The following is a 20,106-nucleotide window of genomic DNA, read 5'->3' as shown; positions in this document are numbered from 1 at the left end:
AGGCGGGCTCCGGCACTCTCCCTGGGTCGGCCGCCCACCTGTCGATCTCCTCCCAAGTAGTATACTCCATACTGTACTCCTCCTTGGGCTGTTCCTGTTGTTTCTTCTCCCGCTGCACCTTAGTGCGGCTACACTCCCCTGGTTTAGCCCAGGGTCCTCTCCCGTCGAGGATTTCCTCCCATGTCCAGAAATCCTTATTGCGCTTCTCCTCGCGCTGCTCCTGCCTGTTGACACGCTGCTTGGTCCGTTGGTGGTGGGTGATTCTGTAATGGTTTTCTTCGTGAGAAGGAGAGTCGGACCAAAATGCAGCGTGTAGATTGTGATCCATGTTTTAATGAACAAACGTAAAACACGAATCAATGCAAACACTACAAAATAAAGAACGTGATGAACGTAACGAAAACCTAAAACAGCCTATCTGGTGAAAAACACATAGACAGGAACAATCACCCACAACCACACAGTGAAACCCAGGCTACCTAAATATGGTTCCCAATCAGAGACAATGACGAACACCTGCCTCTGACTGAGAACCATATCAGGCTGAACATAGAAATAGACAAACAAGAAATGAAACATAGAATGCCCACTCAGATCACACCCTGACCAATCAAAACATAGAAAATACAAAGTAAACTATGGTCAGGGCGTGACACCTACTCCATAATCCTTCGGAATGTATCCTCTCACTGCCGTTCAGCTTTTACTGTAGACGATTTAGAGGTGAAGTTTGTGTTTGTGGGGATGTCTGACCTGTGATCAAGCACATACAATTACATTCTGCTCCAACCAGATTTAACATTGAACATTCCTCTATGTTTATGAAAGGTCATTCTTGGCTATGTACATTTCCTAGCTGGCTTACCATTGAGCTGCATTTATCAATGCAGACTTTATGTACACACCAATGTGTTCTGTTGCAGTAGCAATTTAGGAAACATTTGAGATGCATTCATTGCCTGCACTCTGCATCCGACATGGAACAAACAGGGTACTGTGGGCTACTAGAAGCTAGAAGGAATACAGCCTGAAAGAAGTTTATTCTTGGTTGTTCAAATTTGTGGGCTCAATTGAACGTCAGCTGTTGAAACATCCCCCGGAGAGGTGGTTGATTGAGGTTTATTGAAGGAAGTAATATATAGTAAAGTAAGGTGTGATGGTGGTTCATAAAGGAGTATTTTTGTTGTAGTTAGATGATGTATGTGGTAACACGCCTTGAAACAACCTTGTTCTACTTCAATGTATTTACTTCCATTTGTTTTTGCTCCTTTGGTTTGGAGGAATCTCCTACCATGCTGTGACACGAGCTGGGGCTGGGAAGCTGGGAGGCTAGGTGGAGGCAGGGCTACTGTGGCAGACAGGTCAAATCTGTCCTAATGTTAATTGGGATTGAATGCTATATTATTTCTCTCCCCTTGTCTCTGTCTGTCTGTCTGTCTGTCTGTCTGTCTGTCTGTCTGTCTGTCTGTCTGTCTGTCTGTCTGTCTGTCTGTCTGTCTGTCTGTCTGTCTGTCTGTCTGTCTGTCTGTCTGTCTGTCTGTCTGTCTGTGAGTGACAGACAGACAGACAGACAGACAGACAGACAGACAGACAAAGTCTCTGTTTCTCCCAAAGCAATAGTTTCCATCTTCCTTACCTCAGTTTTTCCCCTCAGGCTTAAGGTCAAACCATCCCCTTTTTCCTCTGTAAACCTCTGGCCTTGTCATCATAGTAGGGTTCTGTAAAGTGTAATGTCAAGCCTAATAGGAATGGCACCATGAACTTGACTAATGTGGGGTTGAAAAAGTCATTTTGACATTTGAATTTGAACAACTGAATTAACTTCTCACATAACTGATGGGTAGCTCTCTGGCCACGTAACAACAATGAAAAGTCTACACCCCAGTGCACTGCATTCCCACAATACAATTCAACTGAATAGGATGTTTAGTTTATCCTCTGAAATACTCAGTCTAAAATGTAGCCCTTAGTCTCTTACAACTCATAGCTGTGGAAATCAAGATTCGTTTTTACAGTCAATGTGTGAGTTTGTGCCAGTGTGGCACAAACCATGAACTTCTGTGTCTAATTTATAAATGCCACACAGTAATAGATAAGGACATTTTCTTCCAATTTAAGTAGTTTATCTATGATTTATCTCAGATTCAACTACAAATAATAATTGCCTTATGTCTTTCGCCAAATAAGTCAAACTGTATTTTTTCAGGATTTGTAAGTTTTGTGGAACATCTGTTTCCACTTTGTCAACAAAGGCTCTTTTAATGTTTTCTAAGGAGCATGAACAAGTGAAACAGAGACGTGAGGTAAATTGCCTGCACTGCCACATCATAAACACTGTTTCTGGAAAGAACAAATCATCTATTTGTGTTGTGGCTCACAGAATAATCAGCACCCAACAGCGCTTGTCTGGTCAGCACATCACATGTGATCTTGAAACAGATGCAGTAAGCCCAGGGAGGGGAAAACTTGATCCCAGGAAGTCACTTTAGCTCAATACTGTTGTGATGTTCTAGAGAAATGATTTGTTCTCTCACTTGGAATGTCTATGTAACCCCGTTTCACAAGGATATTTGGTGAATTCTGTAAGAAGTCAATGGAGTTCGGGGTCTCTATTGGAACCATGTGCTGCAGGCTCCATTGCCATTGTTTTTGCTGGCATTAGCACTGTGTTTTGGTGGAGGCTTGAGGTTACAGTCTGGCCTGAGATGATGAGAAGTAGGATAATTGAAGATTACACACTAAGTCACACCATTGTCTAATTGCTCCAAACGGACATCCTTGCCATAAAGAGTATTGCGCCTTAGTACTGAGTGTGCAAGTGACACTTGAATCTGAATGTTTGCATTCGTTTTCCCTCGTGTTTCATTGGCATGTCTTATTGGTTTCAGTTGCATTTGAAATGCATATTTCAGTTCATTTCTCAAGGGCAACAAACATCTTTGTGGATGTGACATTTTAGAACGAATGCCCCAAGCTCACTTTCTAGTGTATGATTCTGGGAATGGACTATTGTAGCCTACATAATAAACCCTCACAAATAGTACAATTGTCAGTGTTAGCCCTTGTGGAGATATTTTTGCTCTCCGGTTGGAGCTTCTCACTGGGCACAGATGTCAATGCAATGTCTATTCCACGTTAGTTCAATGTAATTTAATTGAAGTGACGTGGAAACAACGTTGATTCAACCAGTGTGTGCAGAGTGGGTTGGCTGATTCTTCTGTCCTGTGGTCAATGCGTAAGATAGCTCTAAATCATTCTGACACCAGAAAATGAGTTGAAAGACTCAATTCATGGCAGTTACATTCTGTTCAAATCCAAGCCCGGAGGGTTAGAATGACACACTCAGTCTGGTCTCATTCCAAAGGACCTCATTGAACTTGTTTAGTTGAATGACATATTCTCTTCAACTACCAATGGTAGTTACAAATGCACTACATTGATTTCATGGAGCAGTCAGGAGCAAAAGAGAATCACAGCTCAATGAGCTTTCCTGAAAGATGATATTTGATTGACAAACTAAAAGTTGATGAGATATTCCTTTCTCATTTACATTATAATAAATTGCCATTATGTTGCTACAGTGCCTTGAAAAATATTTATTCCCCTTGGCATTTTTTCTATTTTGTAGCATTACAACCTGTAATTTAAATGTTTTGGGGGGGATTTCATGTAATGGACATACACAAAATAGTCCAAATTGGTGAAGTGAAATTTAAAAAATAACTTGTTTAAAAAAAATCTTAAAAATGGAAAATTGGTGTGTGCAATTGTATTCACCCCCTTTGCTATGAAGCCCCTAAATAAGATCTGGTGCAACCAATTACCTTCAGAAGTCACATAATTAGTTTAAAAAAGTCCACCTGTGTGCAATCTAAGTGTCACATGATCTGTCACATGATCTCAGTATATATACCTGTTCTGAAAGGCCCCAGAGTCTGCAACACCACTAAGCAAGGGGCACCAAGCAAGCGGCACCATGAAGACCAATGAGCTCTCCAAACAGGTCAGGGACAAAGTTGTGGAGAAGTACAGATCAGGGTTGGGTTATAAAAAATTATCAAAAACTTTGAACATCCCACAGAGCACCATTAAATCCATTATTATAAAATGTAAAGAATATGGCACCACAACAAACTTGCCAAGAGAGGCCCACCCACCAAAACTCACAGACCAGGCAAGGAGGGCATTTATCAGAGAGGCAACAAAGAGACCAAAGATAACCCTGAAGGAGCTGCAAAGCTCCACAGCGGAGATTGGAGTATCTGTCCATAGGACCACTAAGTTGTACACTGCACAGAGCTGAAATTTACGGAAGAGTGGCCAGAAAAAAAGCCATTGCTTAAAGAAAAAAATAAACAAATACATTTGGTGTTCACCAAAAGGCATGTGGGAGACTCCCCAAACATATGGAAGAAGGTACTCTGGTCAGATGAGACTAAAATGTAGCTTTTTGGCAATCAAGAAAAACGCTATGTCTGGTGCAAAACCAACACCTCTCATCACCCCGAGATGATAGGTGTTTTTCATCGGCAGGGCCTGGGAAACTGGTCAGAATTGAATGAATGGTAGATGGCTACATGCAGGGAAATGCTTGAGGGAACCCTGTTTCAGTCCTCCAGAGATTTGAGACTGGGACAGAGGTTCACCTTCCAGCAGGACAATGACCCTAAGCATACTGCTAAAGCAACACAAGTGGTTTAAGGGAAAACATTTAAATGTCTTGTAATGGCCTAGTCAAAGCCCAGACCTCAATCCAATTGAGGATCTGTGGTATGACTTAAAGATTGTTGTACACCAGCGGAACCCATCCAACTTGAAAGAGCTGGAGCAGTTTTGCCTTGAAGAATGGGTAAAAATACCCATGGCTAGATGTGCCAAGCTTATAGAGACATATCCCAAGAGACTGGCAGCTGAGATTGCTGCAAAAGGGGTCTCTACAAAGTATTGGCTTTGGGGGGTGAATAGTTATGCACGCTCAAGTTTTCTGTTTTTTTTGTTGTCTTATTTATTGTTTGTTCCCCAATAAAACATATTTTGCATCTTCAAAGTGGTAGGCATATTGTGTAAATGATACAACCCCCCCCCCCCCCCACCAAAAAAATATATTTTAATTCCAGGTTGGACAAATGTGAAGAACATAGGACAAATGTGAAGGGTGGTAAAGACTTTCACAAGCCACTGTATATAGACATCATATATTAACTAATTGATTCTGGATGATAGCAACAATGAGACAGCCAGAGAGAGGGGCCACTTGCTTCCTCTCCTTTGGTCCTCTCTCTACCTCCTCACAAAGACGTATCCCACTAATGGCTTTTCCATCTGCTGCACCCCCCCCCCCCCCCCCCCCCGCTGCCAATTTCTGGAAACATAGAAACAGGCCACATATGTTAGAAGTATCTCACCGGCTGCTGTTTTTCTGCTGTGCTTTTCTACCACACCACCGCTGCAATCAACAGGCATTTATTTTCTAGACATTTGAATGAGGCACAGAGGAAAGTGCAGTCTTGAACTCTAAACAGGAAGTCAATCATTAAAGGGGTTGGGTACCCAATAGCAAGGAGGGAAGGTGGAGGTTGGGTTGCCATGTGAGTTTCAGTTACTGAAACAAGTTCACTCCTTTCTTTCACAGCAAAACAAATTAAAGAGGAGGGGTATTCAGAATAATATTTTGATGACTGGCTTCTATGTAAGACTGTTAGATTTAAGTACAGCTTGAGAGACTGCTTCATCCGTACAGGTAAATCCTGTATGTTAGAGTTATTAGCTAGGGATAGTGTTTGTCTTGGCCAGTATAAGTCTGTTGGGAGGAAATTGTATTTTTATTATATCATGCCTGTCAGAGCAGTTGTATCTTCTGTCTGTGTATTCATCTCTGTAATATGTTTTGGAGTCAGGTCATGTTATTATTGTTAAGTACTATACCTGTTCACTATTAATGTAAAGTTCTGGAGGAGGTGATAAGTCTGTTATTTGCGAGAATCCTGCTTGAAGGTCACTATGGGCCCTGGTTAAAAGCAACTGCACTACATGGGGAAATAGCGGGCCATTTGGGAGGCAACCTTGGTTGCTTTTAACCAGGGATAATCTAAAACAGACAAGGTCGCGATCACCACAGTTTCCTCAATTATCATGTTGTCATGTCACAGGGTTGGAACCCCCAGATAGTTTTACATCCTCAGCATGCTGCATCTCTTCGCTCCACTCACTGGTTAATCCTATCACTGCAGATATCCCAGCAAATATTGACTTTTCATTTATCTGACTTTCTTTTATATGCATGTCCAGCCCTTATATTTAACCGTACAATGAAGTGTTTTACCATGTTCTTTTCAGGACAACCATGGCTACAAGTAGAATGTGAAACAATTTGACATAAAGAGTTACATTCATTCGTTTTATTGACGAATGTGAATGAAAAAATAAGGTCCTCCAGAGCAAGAACCTGATCAAATTAATTTATATGAATGATGTAAGTACAGAAATAGTTTGCTCAGTGGGAAATTAATCTCCACATAGTCAGTGACAACTTTGTGACAGCAACGATGTGAGCTTATTACAGTATTATAGACACTACAGTGGCGGTCGGGTGCTGTTTAAGATTAGGGAGGACATTTTTTTTATGAGCATGGCTTTTATATTAACATTGATAGGTTTAGATACTCCAATTTCCACTATACCCATCATGAGGCTGCTACAACCTAGCCTACGGATGAAAGTTTGTGGACACCTGCTCGTCGAACATCTCATTCCAAAATCATGGGTATTAATATGGAGTTGGTCCCCCTTTGCTGCTATAACAGCTTCCACTCTTCTGGGAAGGCTTTCCACTAGATGTTGGAACATTTCTGCAGGGACTTGCTTCCATTCAGCCACTAGCATTAGTGAGGTCGGGTACTGATGTTAAGCGATTAGGCCTAGCTCGCAATAGGCATTCCAATTCATCCCAAAGGTGTTTGATGGGGTTGAGGTGAGGGCTCTCGTTGCTGTGCAGCAACACTCCCCATCCAACCACGCTCCCCATCCAACCTGACAGAGCTTGAGAGGATCTGCAGAGAAGAATGGGAGAAACTCTCCAAGTACAGTTGTGCCAAGCTTGTAGCGTCATACCCAAGAAGACTCCAGGCTGTAATCTCTGCCAAACGGGCTTCAACAAAGTACTGAGTAAAGGGTCTAAATACTTATGGAAATGTGATATTTCAGTTTTTTATGTTTAATACATTTGCAAACATGTATTAACATGGGGTATCGTCTGTAGATTGATGATTGATGATGGAAAAATTATATGTAATCTATTTTAGAATAAGGCTGTAACAACAAAATGTGGAAAAAGTCAAGGGGTCAGAATACTTTCCAAATGCACTCTATGCTTAAATATTTATTCTATTCTACTGAGCCATTTACTTTATGCTCCTATTATTATGTTTTCTTATTTCTTATTGTTGTAGAATTGTTGAGAAAGAACCTGTAAGTAACCATTTCGTTGGACGGTGTATACCATGTGTATCCTGTACATACAACTAATAAAACATGAAACTCGAAACTGTCCTGGGATTTCCTATGATCTTCTATGTAGAAGAACCCCTTACCGTTTAGCAATCATTGTGACCCTTGTGAGCATCATAGAGCAAAACATATTACCTGTGTGTTCATGAGAGTCTTAGAGTTTCATAGATAGTAAAATAGTTTGTAGCTCAAAACATTCTACAGAGGTTTTTGTAAAAAAGTCCTGGCCCCGGGCCCCTTCAGGATCCACCCTTGTCTCACAAACATTGCTTTAGCTCAGCCCCCATTAATAACACAGACTAATGGTTGGTACTGTATCAATGGTTGCAGATGAAATTGAAAATAGACAAATCCAATGATACAACCCAGAAGTCTGAAGCTTAAACACACAATGTTTTAAAGGGGTTAGATGTCCTAAACACACCAGCACTATGGTGGGACTGTTGGAGTTAATGTGGTCGTCTTTGGGAAAAAACAGTCGAGGAAAGAGTAGACTGAGCTTTTTCAGTTTCTCTGTGGTTCGGTGGCATCTGAACATTTCTGTGGAATGATGTCAATGACATTTCAGGAAAACCTTTCCATGGAGATGTAACTGGCCCTATGGGCCCTGGTCAAAAGTAGTACACTACATTGGGAATAGGGTTCCATTTGAGACACAAGCCAGTGGCTTTAGGTCTGAGAGGACAGGACCTGGGTTTGATTTGTGTCTCAGCCAGACCTTTCTCAGCCTATCCGCTAAGAAAAGACAAATATCCATCAGACAGTACTTCTCTCCTCTGTTGCCCATGGCCTACACAGTCACATAGCGCAGGAATGTGGGTTGGGGTTTTGGAAGAGAGGCTGTTTATTCAAACCCCCAACAGGCATCACAGAGGAAGGTCTCCAAGTTACTTTTTGACACAGACAGACATGTAGACAGATATATGCTGCCTTTGAAATGATACAGTATTGATCTGGAAATGCTTTCAGGAGAAGAGAGAAACACCTCAGGCAAGTCAGCATGTCACTCTCACCACAGATGGTTCAATAAGTGGAACAATATTCAAATCTTATTTCTTGTAATATTACAGTAAATGGAAGATCTTTGGTGGAGAGTTGCCATTGATTTTACAACCAATCATAATGCTTTGTGGGTGTTTTTCTCTATCTAGAACAAAAAATGAATCTGCACACTGGTAAAATGCTACGGAAGTGTTTAATAGGCCAACGTTTTGACCCCAGACTGGGCTTTCGTCACCTACCAGCATCTTTCCAGTGACACCCTTTAAAATGTGATAGAAAGTGTTGTATGAGTTGCCATGGTCACTCCTTTGATTTCCTTGTTGCCAAGCAGTTGCAGTTACAGCTGGGTCTGAGCTGTCATTAATTAGGTGATGGGATTGTAAAAAGGTTTGGGTATACTGTAGATGCTTTACGAGGGAATGCAATTAGAGTGCCGAGGGGGGGTCGATGCCTTCGGTATACGATTATGTAACAAGGGAAAACGGCCAAATGTACTCACATGTGGAGTGGTTATTTTGAAGATGATAAGGAAAAGACCATAGAGTAAGAGAGGGCCATAGAGGACCACAGGGGAAGAGACCTATAATTTATAATGACTTACATTTTTACAATACAGATGCATCTTCGTCTATGAATGTGAAATGAACCCTACCACCTATTAACGCATCTGATATGCTCAATACCTTGCTCATTCAATCACTGAAAGTCATAGCAGATATATTGTATTAGCTGACACTCATATACTCAAATATGCACGTTTTTGTTCACAGAGTTTAAACATTCAGGTGGAGGACGTGCGTATCCGGGCCATTCTGTCGTCATATCGCAAGCGCATCCCAGTGACGGAGGGCTACGTGGAGGTGAAGGACGGAGGGAAGTGGAAGCAAATCTGTGATGTGGAGTGGACCAAGCACAACAGCAGAGTCATCTGTGGCATGTTCGGTTTCCCCGGAGAGAGGAAGTACAACGCCAGAGTCTACAAGTGAGTGAGAGCCGGGATTTTCCTTAACTGAATCCTCTTTGTCCCCTTTGGGACTTAAGGCCACAATGAGCTCCCTCTGTTTCTTCCTGTCCTTGGCTAAAGGGATGGGAGTGTAGAGATGAATACTGTATTCGTCTCTATGGTTGGGGCGTGGCAGCAGCAGCAGGGTCCATTAAATTGGAGTGTTATGGAGCAGGACAACTGTACGTATAAGTAAGTACGCCTTGTCCGAGCCAGAATGGCCCATCTCCTGTTTCTGTAGCGTGAGGCCGCCTTATGTACAAGTACATCCCCTGGACAGGACGCTACTGTACATACTGTATGTTTTTCTTGCAAAATGCTTATTATGTCAACTTGAGAGACCTTGTTTTGATCAAGCACGGGCCTTTATTCATCTTCAGACATGTATGTATTAAGGCTGGGGCGGTCAATGTATAATTTACACTTACTCTCCCAGTTACTCTCCTAGGCCCAGTGCAACAAAGCAGTAACAGACCCATACCTCATGTTAGTCAAGATTAATTATTGGTACACAACATAGAAACCTTGACTCTTAAGCTCTCCACTCACTTCACTCCGTTATTTAGCACGTGTGCGTGCGCTTGGGTGGAATCGAATATTTTGGAGCAACGCGCACCTTTTTGTAACATGATACACTAGTACATGACCACAAAGTATATGGACACCTGCTCGTCAACCATCTCATTCCAAAATCATGGGCATTAACCTTAAAATGGAGTAAGTCCCCCCGTTTCTGCTATCTTCTGAGAATTCTAATGCCAATGTTTGTCTATTGAGATTGCATGGCAGTGTGCTTAATTTTATACACCTATCAGCAACGGGTGTGGCTGAAATATCCAAATCCACTCATTTGAAGGGGTGTCCACATACCTTTGTATATGTAGTGTACCTCGCTGGTGCGCGGAATCCTAGACTCTCAAAAATAGCAAGATTCACTTGTGGGCGATAGCAGATGATAAAAACAAAGAAAAATCACGTTGAAAACATCATCACCACTGTTATCTTAAACCAACTGCACATTTGAATAATAGCTACATCCCACTGGGCAAATCACGTAATTTCAAGGTGGACAATTGAGTAATATTTGGTTGAGATGTTAATCAATGAGATTACAACATATATTCACCCACTCAAAAAGACAGCCATTTCCATTGTGTTATCACTATGCTTTCAGACCTCTACATGCTTTGTAAATAGGAAAACCTGCAAAATCGGCAGTGTATCAAGTACTTGTTCTCCCCACTGTATACCGTGAGTGCAAATGAGGTAAGATAAGGGAGTTAAGTCAATAAATAGGCCATAGTGGTGAAGTAATTACAATATAGCAATTAAACACTGGAATGGTAGATGTGCAGATGATGAATGTGCAAGTAGAGATACTGGGGTGCAAAGGAGCCAGATAAATAAATAAATACAGTATGGGGATGAGGTAGATAGATGGGCTCTTTACAGATGGGCTATGTACAGGTGCAGTGATCTGTGAGCTGCTCTGACAGCTGGTGCTTGAAGCTAATGAGGGAGATATGAGTCTCCAGCTTCAGTGATTTTTGCAGTTAGTTCCAGTCATTGGCAGCAGAAAACTGGAAGGAAAGGCGACCAAAGGAGGAATTGGCTTTGGGGGTGACCAGTGAGATACACCTGCTGGAGCGCGTGCTACGAGTGGGTGCCTCTATGGTGACCAGTGAGCTGAGATAAGGTGGGGCTTTACCGAGCAGAGACTTGTACATAACCTGTAGCCAGTGGGTTTGGGGACGAGTATGAAGCGAGGGCCAACCAACGAGAGCGTACAGGTCGCAGTGGTGGGTATTGTATGGGGCTTTGGTGACAAAACGGATGGCACTGTGATAGACTGCATCCAATTTGTTGGAGGCTATTTTAAAGAGGACATGGCCGAAGTCGAGGATCGGTAGGATGGTCAGTTTTACAAGGGTATGTTTGGCAGCATGAGTGAAGGATGCTTTGTTGCGATATAGGAACCCGATTCTAGATTTAATTTTGGATTGGAGATGCTTAATGTGAGTCTGGAAGGAGAGTTTACAGTCTAACCAGACTCCTAGGTATTTGTAGTTGTCCACATATTCTAAGTCAGAGCCGTCCATAGTAGTCATCGATTGAATAGCATGCATTTAGTTTTACTTGCATTTAAGAGCAGTTGGAGGCCACGGAAGGAGAGTTGTATGGCATTGAAGCTTGTCTGGAGGTTAGTTAACACAGTGTCCAAAGAGGGGCCAGAAGTATACAGAATGGTGTCGTTTGCGTAGAGGTGGATCAGAGAATCACCAGCAGCAAGAGCGACATCATTGATGTATACAGAGAAGAGAGTCATACTAAGAATTGAACCCTGTAGCACCCCCATAGAGTGCCAGAGATACGGACAACAGGCCCTCCGATTTGACACACTGAACTCTATCAGAGAAGTAGTTGGTCAACCAGGCGAGGCAATCATTTGAGAAACCAAGGCTGTCGATTCTGCCAATAAGAATGTTGTGATTGACAGAGTCGAAAGCCTTGGCCAGGTCGATGAATACGGCTGCACAGTAATGTCTCTTATCGATGTCAGTTATGATGTTGTTTAGGACCTTGAGCGTGGCTGAGGTGCACCCATGACCAGCTCTGAAACCAGATTTCATAGCAGAGAAGGTAAGGTGGGATTCGAAATGGTCGGTAATCTGTTTGTTAACAGGGCTTTTGAAGACTTTAGAAACACAGGGTAGGATAGATATAATAGGTCTGTAGCAGTTTGGGTCTAGAGTGTCACTCCCTTTGAAGGGGGGGATGACCGCAGCAGCTTTCCAATCGTTGGGAATCTCAGACGATAGGAAAGAGGGGTTGCAACAATTTCGGCAGATAATTTTAGAAAGATAGGGAGGGTCTTGCCTGGCTGATTTGTAGGGGTCCAGATTTTGCAGCTCTTTCAGAACATCAGCTATCTGAATTTGGATGAAGGAGAAATGGTGGGGGCTTTGGCGAGTTGCTGTGGAGGGTGCCGGGCAGTTGACCGGGGAATGGTTGCCAGGTGGAAAGCATGGCCAGCCGTAGAGAAATGCTTATTGAAATTCTCAATTATAGTGGATTTATCGGTGGTAACAGTATTTCGTAGCCTCAGAGCAGTGGGCATCTGGGAGGAGGTGTTCTTATTCTCCATGGACTTTACAGTGTCCAATAACTTTTTTGAGTTTGTACTACAGGATGCAAATTTCTGTTTGAAAAAGCTAGCCTTAGCTTTCCTAACTGCCTGTGTATATTGGTTCCTAACTTCCCTGAAAAGTTGCATATCACGGGGGCTATTCGATGCTGATGCAGAACGCAACAGGATGTTTTTGTGCTGGTCAAGGGCAGACAGCTCTGGAGTGAACCAAGGACTATATCTATTCCAGGTTCTAAAATTTTTGAATGGGGCATGCTTATTTAAGATGGTGAGGAAGGCACTTTTTAAGAATAACCAGGCATCCTCTACTGACGGGATGAGGTAAGTGTGACCCATTACGGATGCAGGCAATGAGGCAGTGATTGCTGAGATATTGATTGAAAACAGCAAAAGGTGTATTTGGAGGGCGAGTTAGTTAGGATGTCTATATCTATGAGGGTGCCTGTGTTTACGGATTTGGGGTTGTACCTGGTAGGTTCATTGATCATTTGCGTGAGATTGAGGTCATCAAGCTTAGATTGTAGGATGGCCGGGATGTTAAGCATGTCCCGGTTTAGGTCACTTAGTAGCTCGAGCTCAAAAGATAGATGGGGGGCAGTCAATTCACAGATGGTGTCGAGGGCACAGCTGGGGGCAGAGGGTGGTCTATAGCAAGCGGCAACAATGAGAGACTTGTTTCTGGAATGGTGCATTTTTAGAAGTAGAAGCTCGAATTGTTTGGGTACAGACCTGTATTGTAAGACAGAACTCTGCGGGCTATCTTTGCAGTAGATTGCAATACCGCCCCCTTTGGCAGTTCTGTCTTGGCAGAAAATGTTATAGTTAGGGATAGAGATTTCAGGGTTTTTGGTGGTTTTCCTAAGCCAGGATTCAGACACGGCTAAGACATCCGGGTTAGCAGAGTGTGCTAAAGCAGTGAGTAAAACAAACTTAGGGAGTAGGCTGCTAATGTTAACATGCATGAAACCAAGGCTTTTACGGTTACAGAAGTCAACAAATGAGAGCACCTGGGGAGGGGGTGTGAAGCTAGGCATTGCAGGACCTGGATTAACCTCTACATCACCAGAGGAACAGAGGAGAAGTAGGATAAGGGTACGGCTAAAGGCTATACGAACTGGCCCTCTAGCACGTTCGGAACAGAGAGTAAAAGGAGCAGGTTTCTGGTAATGATAGCATAGATTCAAGGCATAGTGTACAGACAAAGGTAGGGTAGGATGTGAGTACATTGGAGGTAAACCTAGGCATTGAGTAATGAGAGCGATATAGTCTCTAGAGACGTTTAAACCAGGTGATGTCATCGCATATGTAGGAGGTGGAACAACATGGTTAATTAAGGCATATTGAGCAGGGCTAGAGGCTCTACAGTGAAATAAGACAGTAATCACTAACCAGGACAGTAATGGATGAGGCATATTGATATTAGAGAGAGGCATGCGTAGTCAAGTGAACATATTTGTCCAGTGAGTGGTTGGGCTGGTTGAGGACATGGCATTCCGACAGTTAGCAAGCCGGTGCTAACAAGCTAGCAGTTAGTAGGCCGGGGTTAACAAGCTTGCAGTTAGCAGACCGGGGCCAGCAAGCTAGCAGACCAGGTTAGCAAGCAAGCAGTTAGCAGACCGGGGCAAGCAAGCTAGCAATTAGCAGATTCGGGTCAAGCAAGCTAACAGTTAGCAGACCGGTGCTAGCAAGCTAGCAGTTAGTAGACTGGGGCTATTAAGTTAGCAGAAGGGCCTTTGGCAGACGTCAGGATGGAGGTACAGTGGGGCAAAAAAGTTTTTAGTCAGCCATCAATTGTGCAAGTTCTCCCACTTAAAGAGATGAGAGAGGCCTGTAATTTTCATCATAGGTACACTTCAACTATGACAGACAAAATGAGAAAACAAATCCAGAAAATCACATTGTAGGATTTTTTATGAATTTATTTACAAATTATGGTGGAAAATACGTTTTTGGTCAATAACAAAAGTTTATCTCAATACTTGTTATATACCCTTCGTTGGCAATGACAGAGGTCAAACGTTTTCTGTAAGTCTTCACAAGGTTTTCACACACTGTTGCTGGTATTTTGGCCCATTCCTCCATGCAGATCTCCTCTAGAGAAGTGATGTTTTGGGGCTGTTGCTGGGCAACACGGACTTTCAACTCCCTCCAAAGATTTTCTATGGGGTTGAGATCTGGAGACAGGCTAGGCCACTCCAGGACCTTTTAAATGCTTCTTACGAAGCCACTCCTTCGTTGCCCGGGCAGTGTGTTTGGGATCATTGTCATGCTGAAATACCCAGCCACCTTTCATCTTCAATGCCCTTGCTGATGGAAGGAGGTTTTCACTCAAAATCTCACGATACATGGCCCCATTCATTCTTTCATTTACATGGATCAGTCGTCCTGGTCCCTTTGCAGAAAAACAGCCCCAAAGCATGATGTTTCCACCCCCATGCTTCACAGTAGGCATGGTGTTCTTTGGATGCAAATCAGCATTCTTTGTCCTCCTAACACGATGAGTTTAGTGTTTACCAAAAAGTTATATTTTGGTTTCATCTGACCATATGACATTCTCCCAATCTTCTTCTGGATCATCCAAATGCTCTCTAGCAAACTTCAGACGGGCCTGGACATGTACTGGCTTAAGCAGGGGGACACGTCTGGCACTGCAGGATTTGAGTCCCTGGCGGCGTAGTGTGTTACTGATGGTAGGCTTTGTTACTTTGGTCCCAACTCTCTGCAGGTTATTCACTTGTGATCATTTTGACCCCACGGGGTGAGATCTTGCGTGGAGCCCCATGTCGAGGGAGATTATCAGTGGTCTAGTATGTCTTCAATTTCATAATAATTGCTCCCGCAGTTGATTTCTTCAAACCAAGCTGCTTACCTATTGCAGATTCAGTCTTCCCAGCCTGGTGCAGGTCTACAATTTTGTTTCTGGTGTCCTTTGACAGCTCTTTGGTCTTGGCCATAGTGGAGTTTGGAGTGTGACTGTTTGAGGTTGTGGACAGGTGTCTTTTATACTGATAACAAATTCAAACAGGTTCCATTAATACAGGTAACAAGTGGAGGACAGAGGAGCCTCTTAACCTCTAGCGTCGAGCAATCCCGTATCCGGGAGCGTAATCATATCCTCAAGCTCATTACCATAACGCAACGTTTCCTATTCATGAAAATCGCAAATGAAATGAAATATGTATATTGAAACACAAGCTTAGCCTTTTGTTAACAACACTGTCATCTCAGATTTTCAAAATATTCTTTAACCAAAGCTACACTAGCATTTGTGTAAGAGTATTGATAGCCTAGCATAGCATTAAGCCTAGCATTCAGCAGGCAACATTTTCACAAAAACAAGAAAAGCATTCAAATAAAATCATTTACCTTTGAAGAACTTTGGATGTTTTCAATGACAAGACTCTCAGTTAGATAGCAAATGTTCATTTTTTCCAAAAATATTATTTGTGTAAGAGAAATAGCTCCGTTTTGTTCATCCCGTTTGGCTAAGAAAAAAAAATGAAAATGCAGTCACTTACAACGCCAAACTTTTTTCCAAATTAGCTCCATAATATCGACAGAAACATGGCAAACGTTGTTTAGAATCAATCCTCAAGGTGTTTTTCACATATCTATTCGATAATCTATCAGTGGTGGCAGCTGGCTTCTCATCAGAAGAAAACTGAAAAGTACTGCAGCTGGAGATTACGCAATAATTGCGACGGAGGACACCAAGCGACCACCTGGTAAATGTAGTCTCTTATGGTCAATCTTCCAATGATATGCCTACAAATACGTCACAATGCTGCAGACACCTTGGGGAAAACGTGGAAAAGGTAAGCTGACTCCTAGCTCCTCCACAGCCATATAAGGAGTCATTGCCATGAGGCGGTTTCAAAAAATGCGGCACTTCCTGATTGTATTTTTATCTGGGTTTTTTCTGTAACATCAGTTCTGTGGCACTCACAGACAATATCTTTGCAGTTTTGGAAACGTCAGAGTGTTTTCTTTCTAAAGCTTTCTAAAGCTTTATATGCATAGTCGAGCATCTTTTCGTGACAAAATATCTTGTTTAAAACGGGAACGTTTTTCATCCAAAAATTAAAAGAGCGCCCCCTATATCGAAGAAGTTAAAGAAGAAGTTACAGGTCCGTGAGAGCCAGAAATCTTGCTTGTTTGTAGGTGACCAAATACTTATTTTCCATATTTGATATATAGGCCTAAATAGCATAATTGATAACACATTATTGATAAAGGATGGTAACATTTAATTTCCTCTGTTAAACCTACCATTTGGAGTAACTTAGATAGTGAATCTATTTTGTTTTTAAACCTGTTTGGGATAGGGGGCAGCATTTTCACTTTGGATGAAATGTGTGCCCAGAGTAAACTGCCTCCTACTCAGTCCCAGATATATGCATATCATTAGTAGTATTGGATAGAAAACACTCTGAAGTTTCTAAAACTGTTTGAATGATGTCTGTGAGTTTAACCTGTTGGATCTCTAGGGGCGCTATTTCATTTTTGGATAAAAAACGTTCCCGTTTTATTTTGTCACGAAAAGATGCTCGACTATGCATATTCTTTTTTTTTTGAAAGAAAACACTCTGAAGTTTCAGAATCTGCAAAGATATTGTCTGTAAGTGCCCCAGAACTCATTCTACAGGCGAAACCAAGATGAAACGTCAAACAGGAAATGAGCAGAATTTCTGAAGCTCTGTTTTCTAATGTCTCCTTATATGGCTGTGAATGCGACAGGAATAAGCTTAGACCTTCTGCCGTTTCCCCAAGATGTCGGCTGCATTGTGACGCATTTGTAGGCATATCATTGGAAGATTGACCATAAGAGACTACATTTTCCAAGTGTCCGCCTGGTGTCCTGCGTCGAAATTGGTGCGCAAAGCCAGCTGCAAGTATTTTTCCATTTGATTGAGAGGAGAAACCATGCTTCCACGAACGATATATCATCGAAGAGATATGTGAAAAACACCTTGAGGATTGATTCTAAACCACGTTTGCCATGTTTTCAGTCGATATTATGGAGTTAATTTGTAAAAAAGTTCGCATTTTGAGGACTGAATTTTCTGGGTTTTTTTGTAGCCAAATGTGATGTACAAAACGGAGCTATTTCTAATACACAAATAATCTTTTTGGAAAAAACTGAGCATTTGCTATCTAACTGAGAGTCTCCTCATTGAAAACATCCGAAGTTCTTCAAAGGTAAATTATTTTATTTTAAGGATTTTATGTTTTTGTTGAAATGTTGCGTGCTGGATGCTAACGCTAATGCTAACGCTAAATGCTACGCTAGCTAGCTACTTTTACACAAATGATTGTTTTCCTATGGTTGAGAAGCATATTTTGAAAATCTGAGATGACAGTGTTGTTTACAAAAGGCTAAGCTTGAGGGATGGCATATTTATTTCATTTCATTTGCGATTTTCATGAATAGCTAACGTTGCGTTATGGTAATGAGCTTGAGTCTGTATTCACGATACCGGATCCGGGATGGGGAGATCAGAGAGGTTAACAGAACTCATATGGCAGGCAAAAACCTGAGAAAAACCCAACCAGGCAGTGGGAAATCTGAGGTTTGAAGTTTTTCAAAGCTTGGCCTACCAAATACACTGTGTCTATGGGGTCAAGTTGCACTTCCTAAGGCTTCCACTAGATGTCAACCATCTTTAGAAACTTGTTTCAGGCTTCTGCTATAAAGGAGGGGGGAATGGGAGCTGAATGAGTCAGTGGTCTGGCAGAGTGTCTCAGGCTCGTGACGCACGGTCCCGACAGAGTTAGCTCTCGTTCCAATGCTTTTCTACAGACAATGGAATTCTCCGGTTGGAACATTATTGAAGTTTTATGTTAACCTTTCTGATCTCCCCATCCCGGATCCGGGATCGTGAATACAGACTCAAGCTCATTACCATAACGCAACGTTAACTATTCATGAAAATCGCAAATGAAATGAAATAAATATGCTAGCTCTCAAGCTTAGCCTTTTGTTAACAACACTGTCATCTCAGATTTTCAAAATATGCTTCTCAACCATTGCAAAACAAGCATTTGTGTAACAGTATTGATGGCTAACGTAGCATTTAGCATTAGCATTCAGCTGGCAACATTTACACAAAAAAACAGAAAAGCATTCAAATAAAATCATTTACCTTTGAAGAACTTCAGATGTTTTCAATGAGGAGACTCTCAGATAGCAAATGTTCAGTTTTTCCTGAAAGATTATTTGTTTAGGACAAATCGCTCCGTTTTCTGCGTCACGTTTAGCTATGAAAAAACCCCTGTATCCAGGATTGTGTAAATCTATCAGCAAGCTCATTAGCATAACACAACGTTAACTATTTATGAAAATTGCAAATGAAATGAAATAAATATGCCATCTCTCAAGCTTAGCCTTTTGTAAACAACACTGTCATCTCAGATTTTCAAAATATGCTTCTCAACCATAGGAAAACAATCATTTGTGTAAAAGTAGCTAGCTAGCGTTAGCATATACATCACATTTGGCTACCAAAAAAAATCCGAAAATTCAGTCCTCAAAACGCAAACTTTTTTCCAAATTAACTCCATAATATCGACTGAAAACATGGCAAACGTTGTTTAGAATCAATCATCAAGGTGTTTTTCACATATCTCTTCATTGATACATCGTTCTTGGACACATGCTTTCTCCCCTGAATCAAATGGTAAAGTAGAAGCAGCTGGCAATTGCGCACCGAATTCGACGCAGGACACCAGGCGGACACTTGGAAAATGTAGTCTCTTATGGTCAATCTTCCAATGATATGCCTACAAATACGTCACAATGCTGCTAAGACCTTGGGCGAACGACAGAAAGTGTAGGCTCATTCGTTGCGCAATCACAGCCATATAAGGAGAGAATGGAAAACAGAGCTTCAGAAATTCTGCTAATTCCTGGGTGATGCATCATCTTGGTTTCGCCTGTAGAATGAGTTCTGGGGCACTTACAGACAAAATCTTTGCAGATTCTGAAACTTAAGAGTGTTTTCTTTCCAAAACTGTCAAGAATAAGCATAGTCGAGCATCTTTTTGTGACAAAATATCGCGCTTAAAACGGGAACGTTTTTTATCCAAAAATGAAATAGCGCCCCTAGAGCTCTAACAGGTTAAAAACATCCTAAAGATTGATACATCGTTATCGATACATCATACATCGTTAGAGATGTTTCTACGACCTGTAATGGAACTTTTCTAGTTTTTGTCTGGACGTAGTGCTTGTGCCTCCTGAAGATGGATCACTGGGTTTAACACGAGTGGCTATTTGGACATAAATTATGGACTTTATGGAACAAATCAGTAATTTATTGTCGAACTGGGATTCCTGGGAGTGCATTCAGATGATGATCATCAAAGGTAAGTGAATATTTATTATGTTATTTCTAACTTCTGTTGACTCCAACATTGCGGATATTTCTTTGGCTGGATTGGGCTCTGA

At 41.9% G+C, this 20,106-nt stretch overlaps 1 protein-coding gene across 4 annotated transcripts in view; it reads left to right on the top strand.

The window, feature by feature from the left end:
• Positions 1-20,106, top strand: part of loxl2b (lysyl oxidase-like 2b) — an 80,473-nt gene that overhangs the window by 26,940 nt on the left and 33,427 nt on the right. For all 4 annotated transcript variants that reach the window (XM_036980061.1, XM_036980060.1, XM_021606387.2 and 1 more), the window contains exon 4: positions 9,279-9,490. In XM_036980061.1, coding sequence (XP_036835956.1) covers positions 9,279-9,490 — 212 coding nt within the window. The remainder of the gene's footprint in view (positions 1-9,278; positions 9,491-20,106) is intronic.

Source organism: Oncorhynchus mykiss, chromosome 6 (assembly GCF_013265735.2).
Source record: "Oncorhynchus mykiss isolate Arlee chromosome 6, USDA_OmykA_1.1, whole genome shotgun sequence".
Lineage (NCBI taxonomy): Eukaryota > Metazoa > Chordata > Actinopteri > Salmoniformes > Salmonidae > Oncorhynchus > Oncorhynchus mykiss.
Note: the sequence above shows the minus strand (reverse complement) of the source record. Positions and strands in the feature narration are given on the sequence as shown.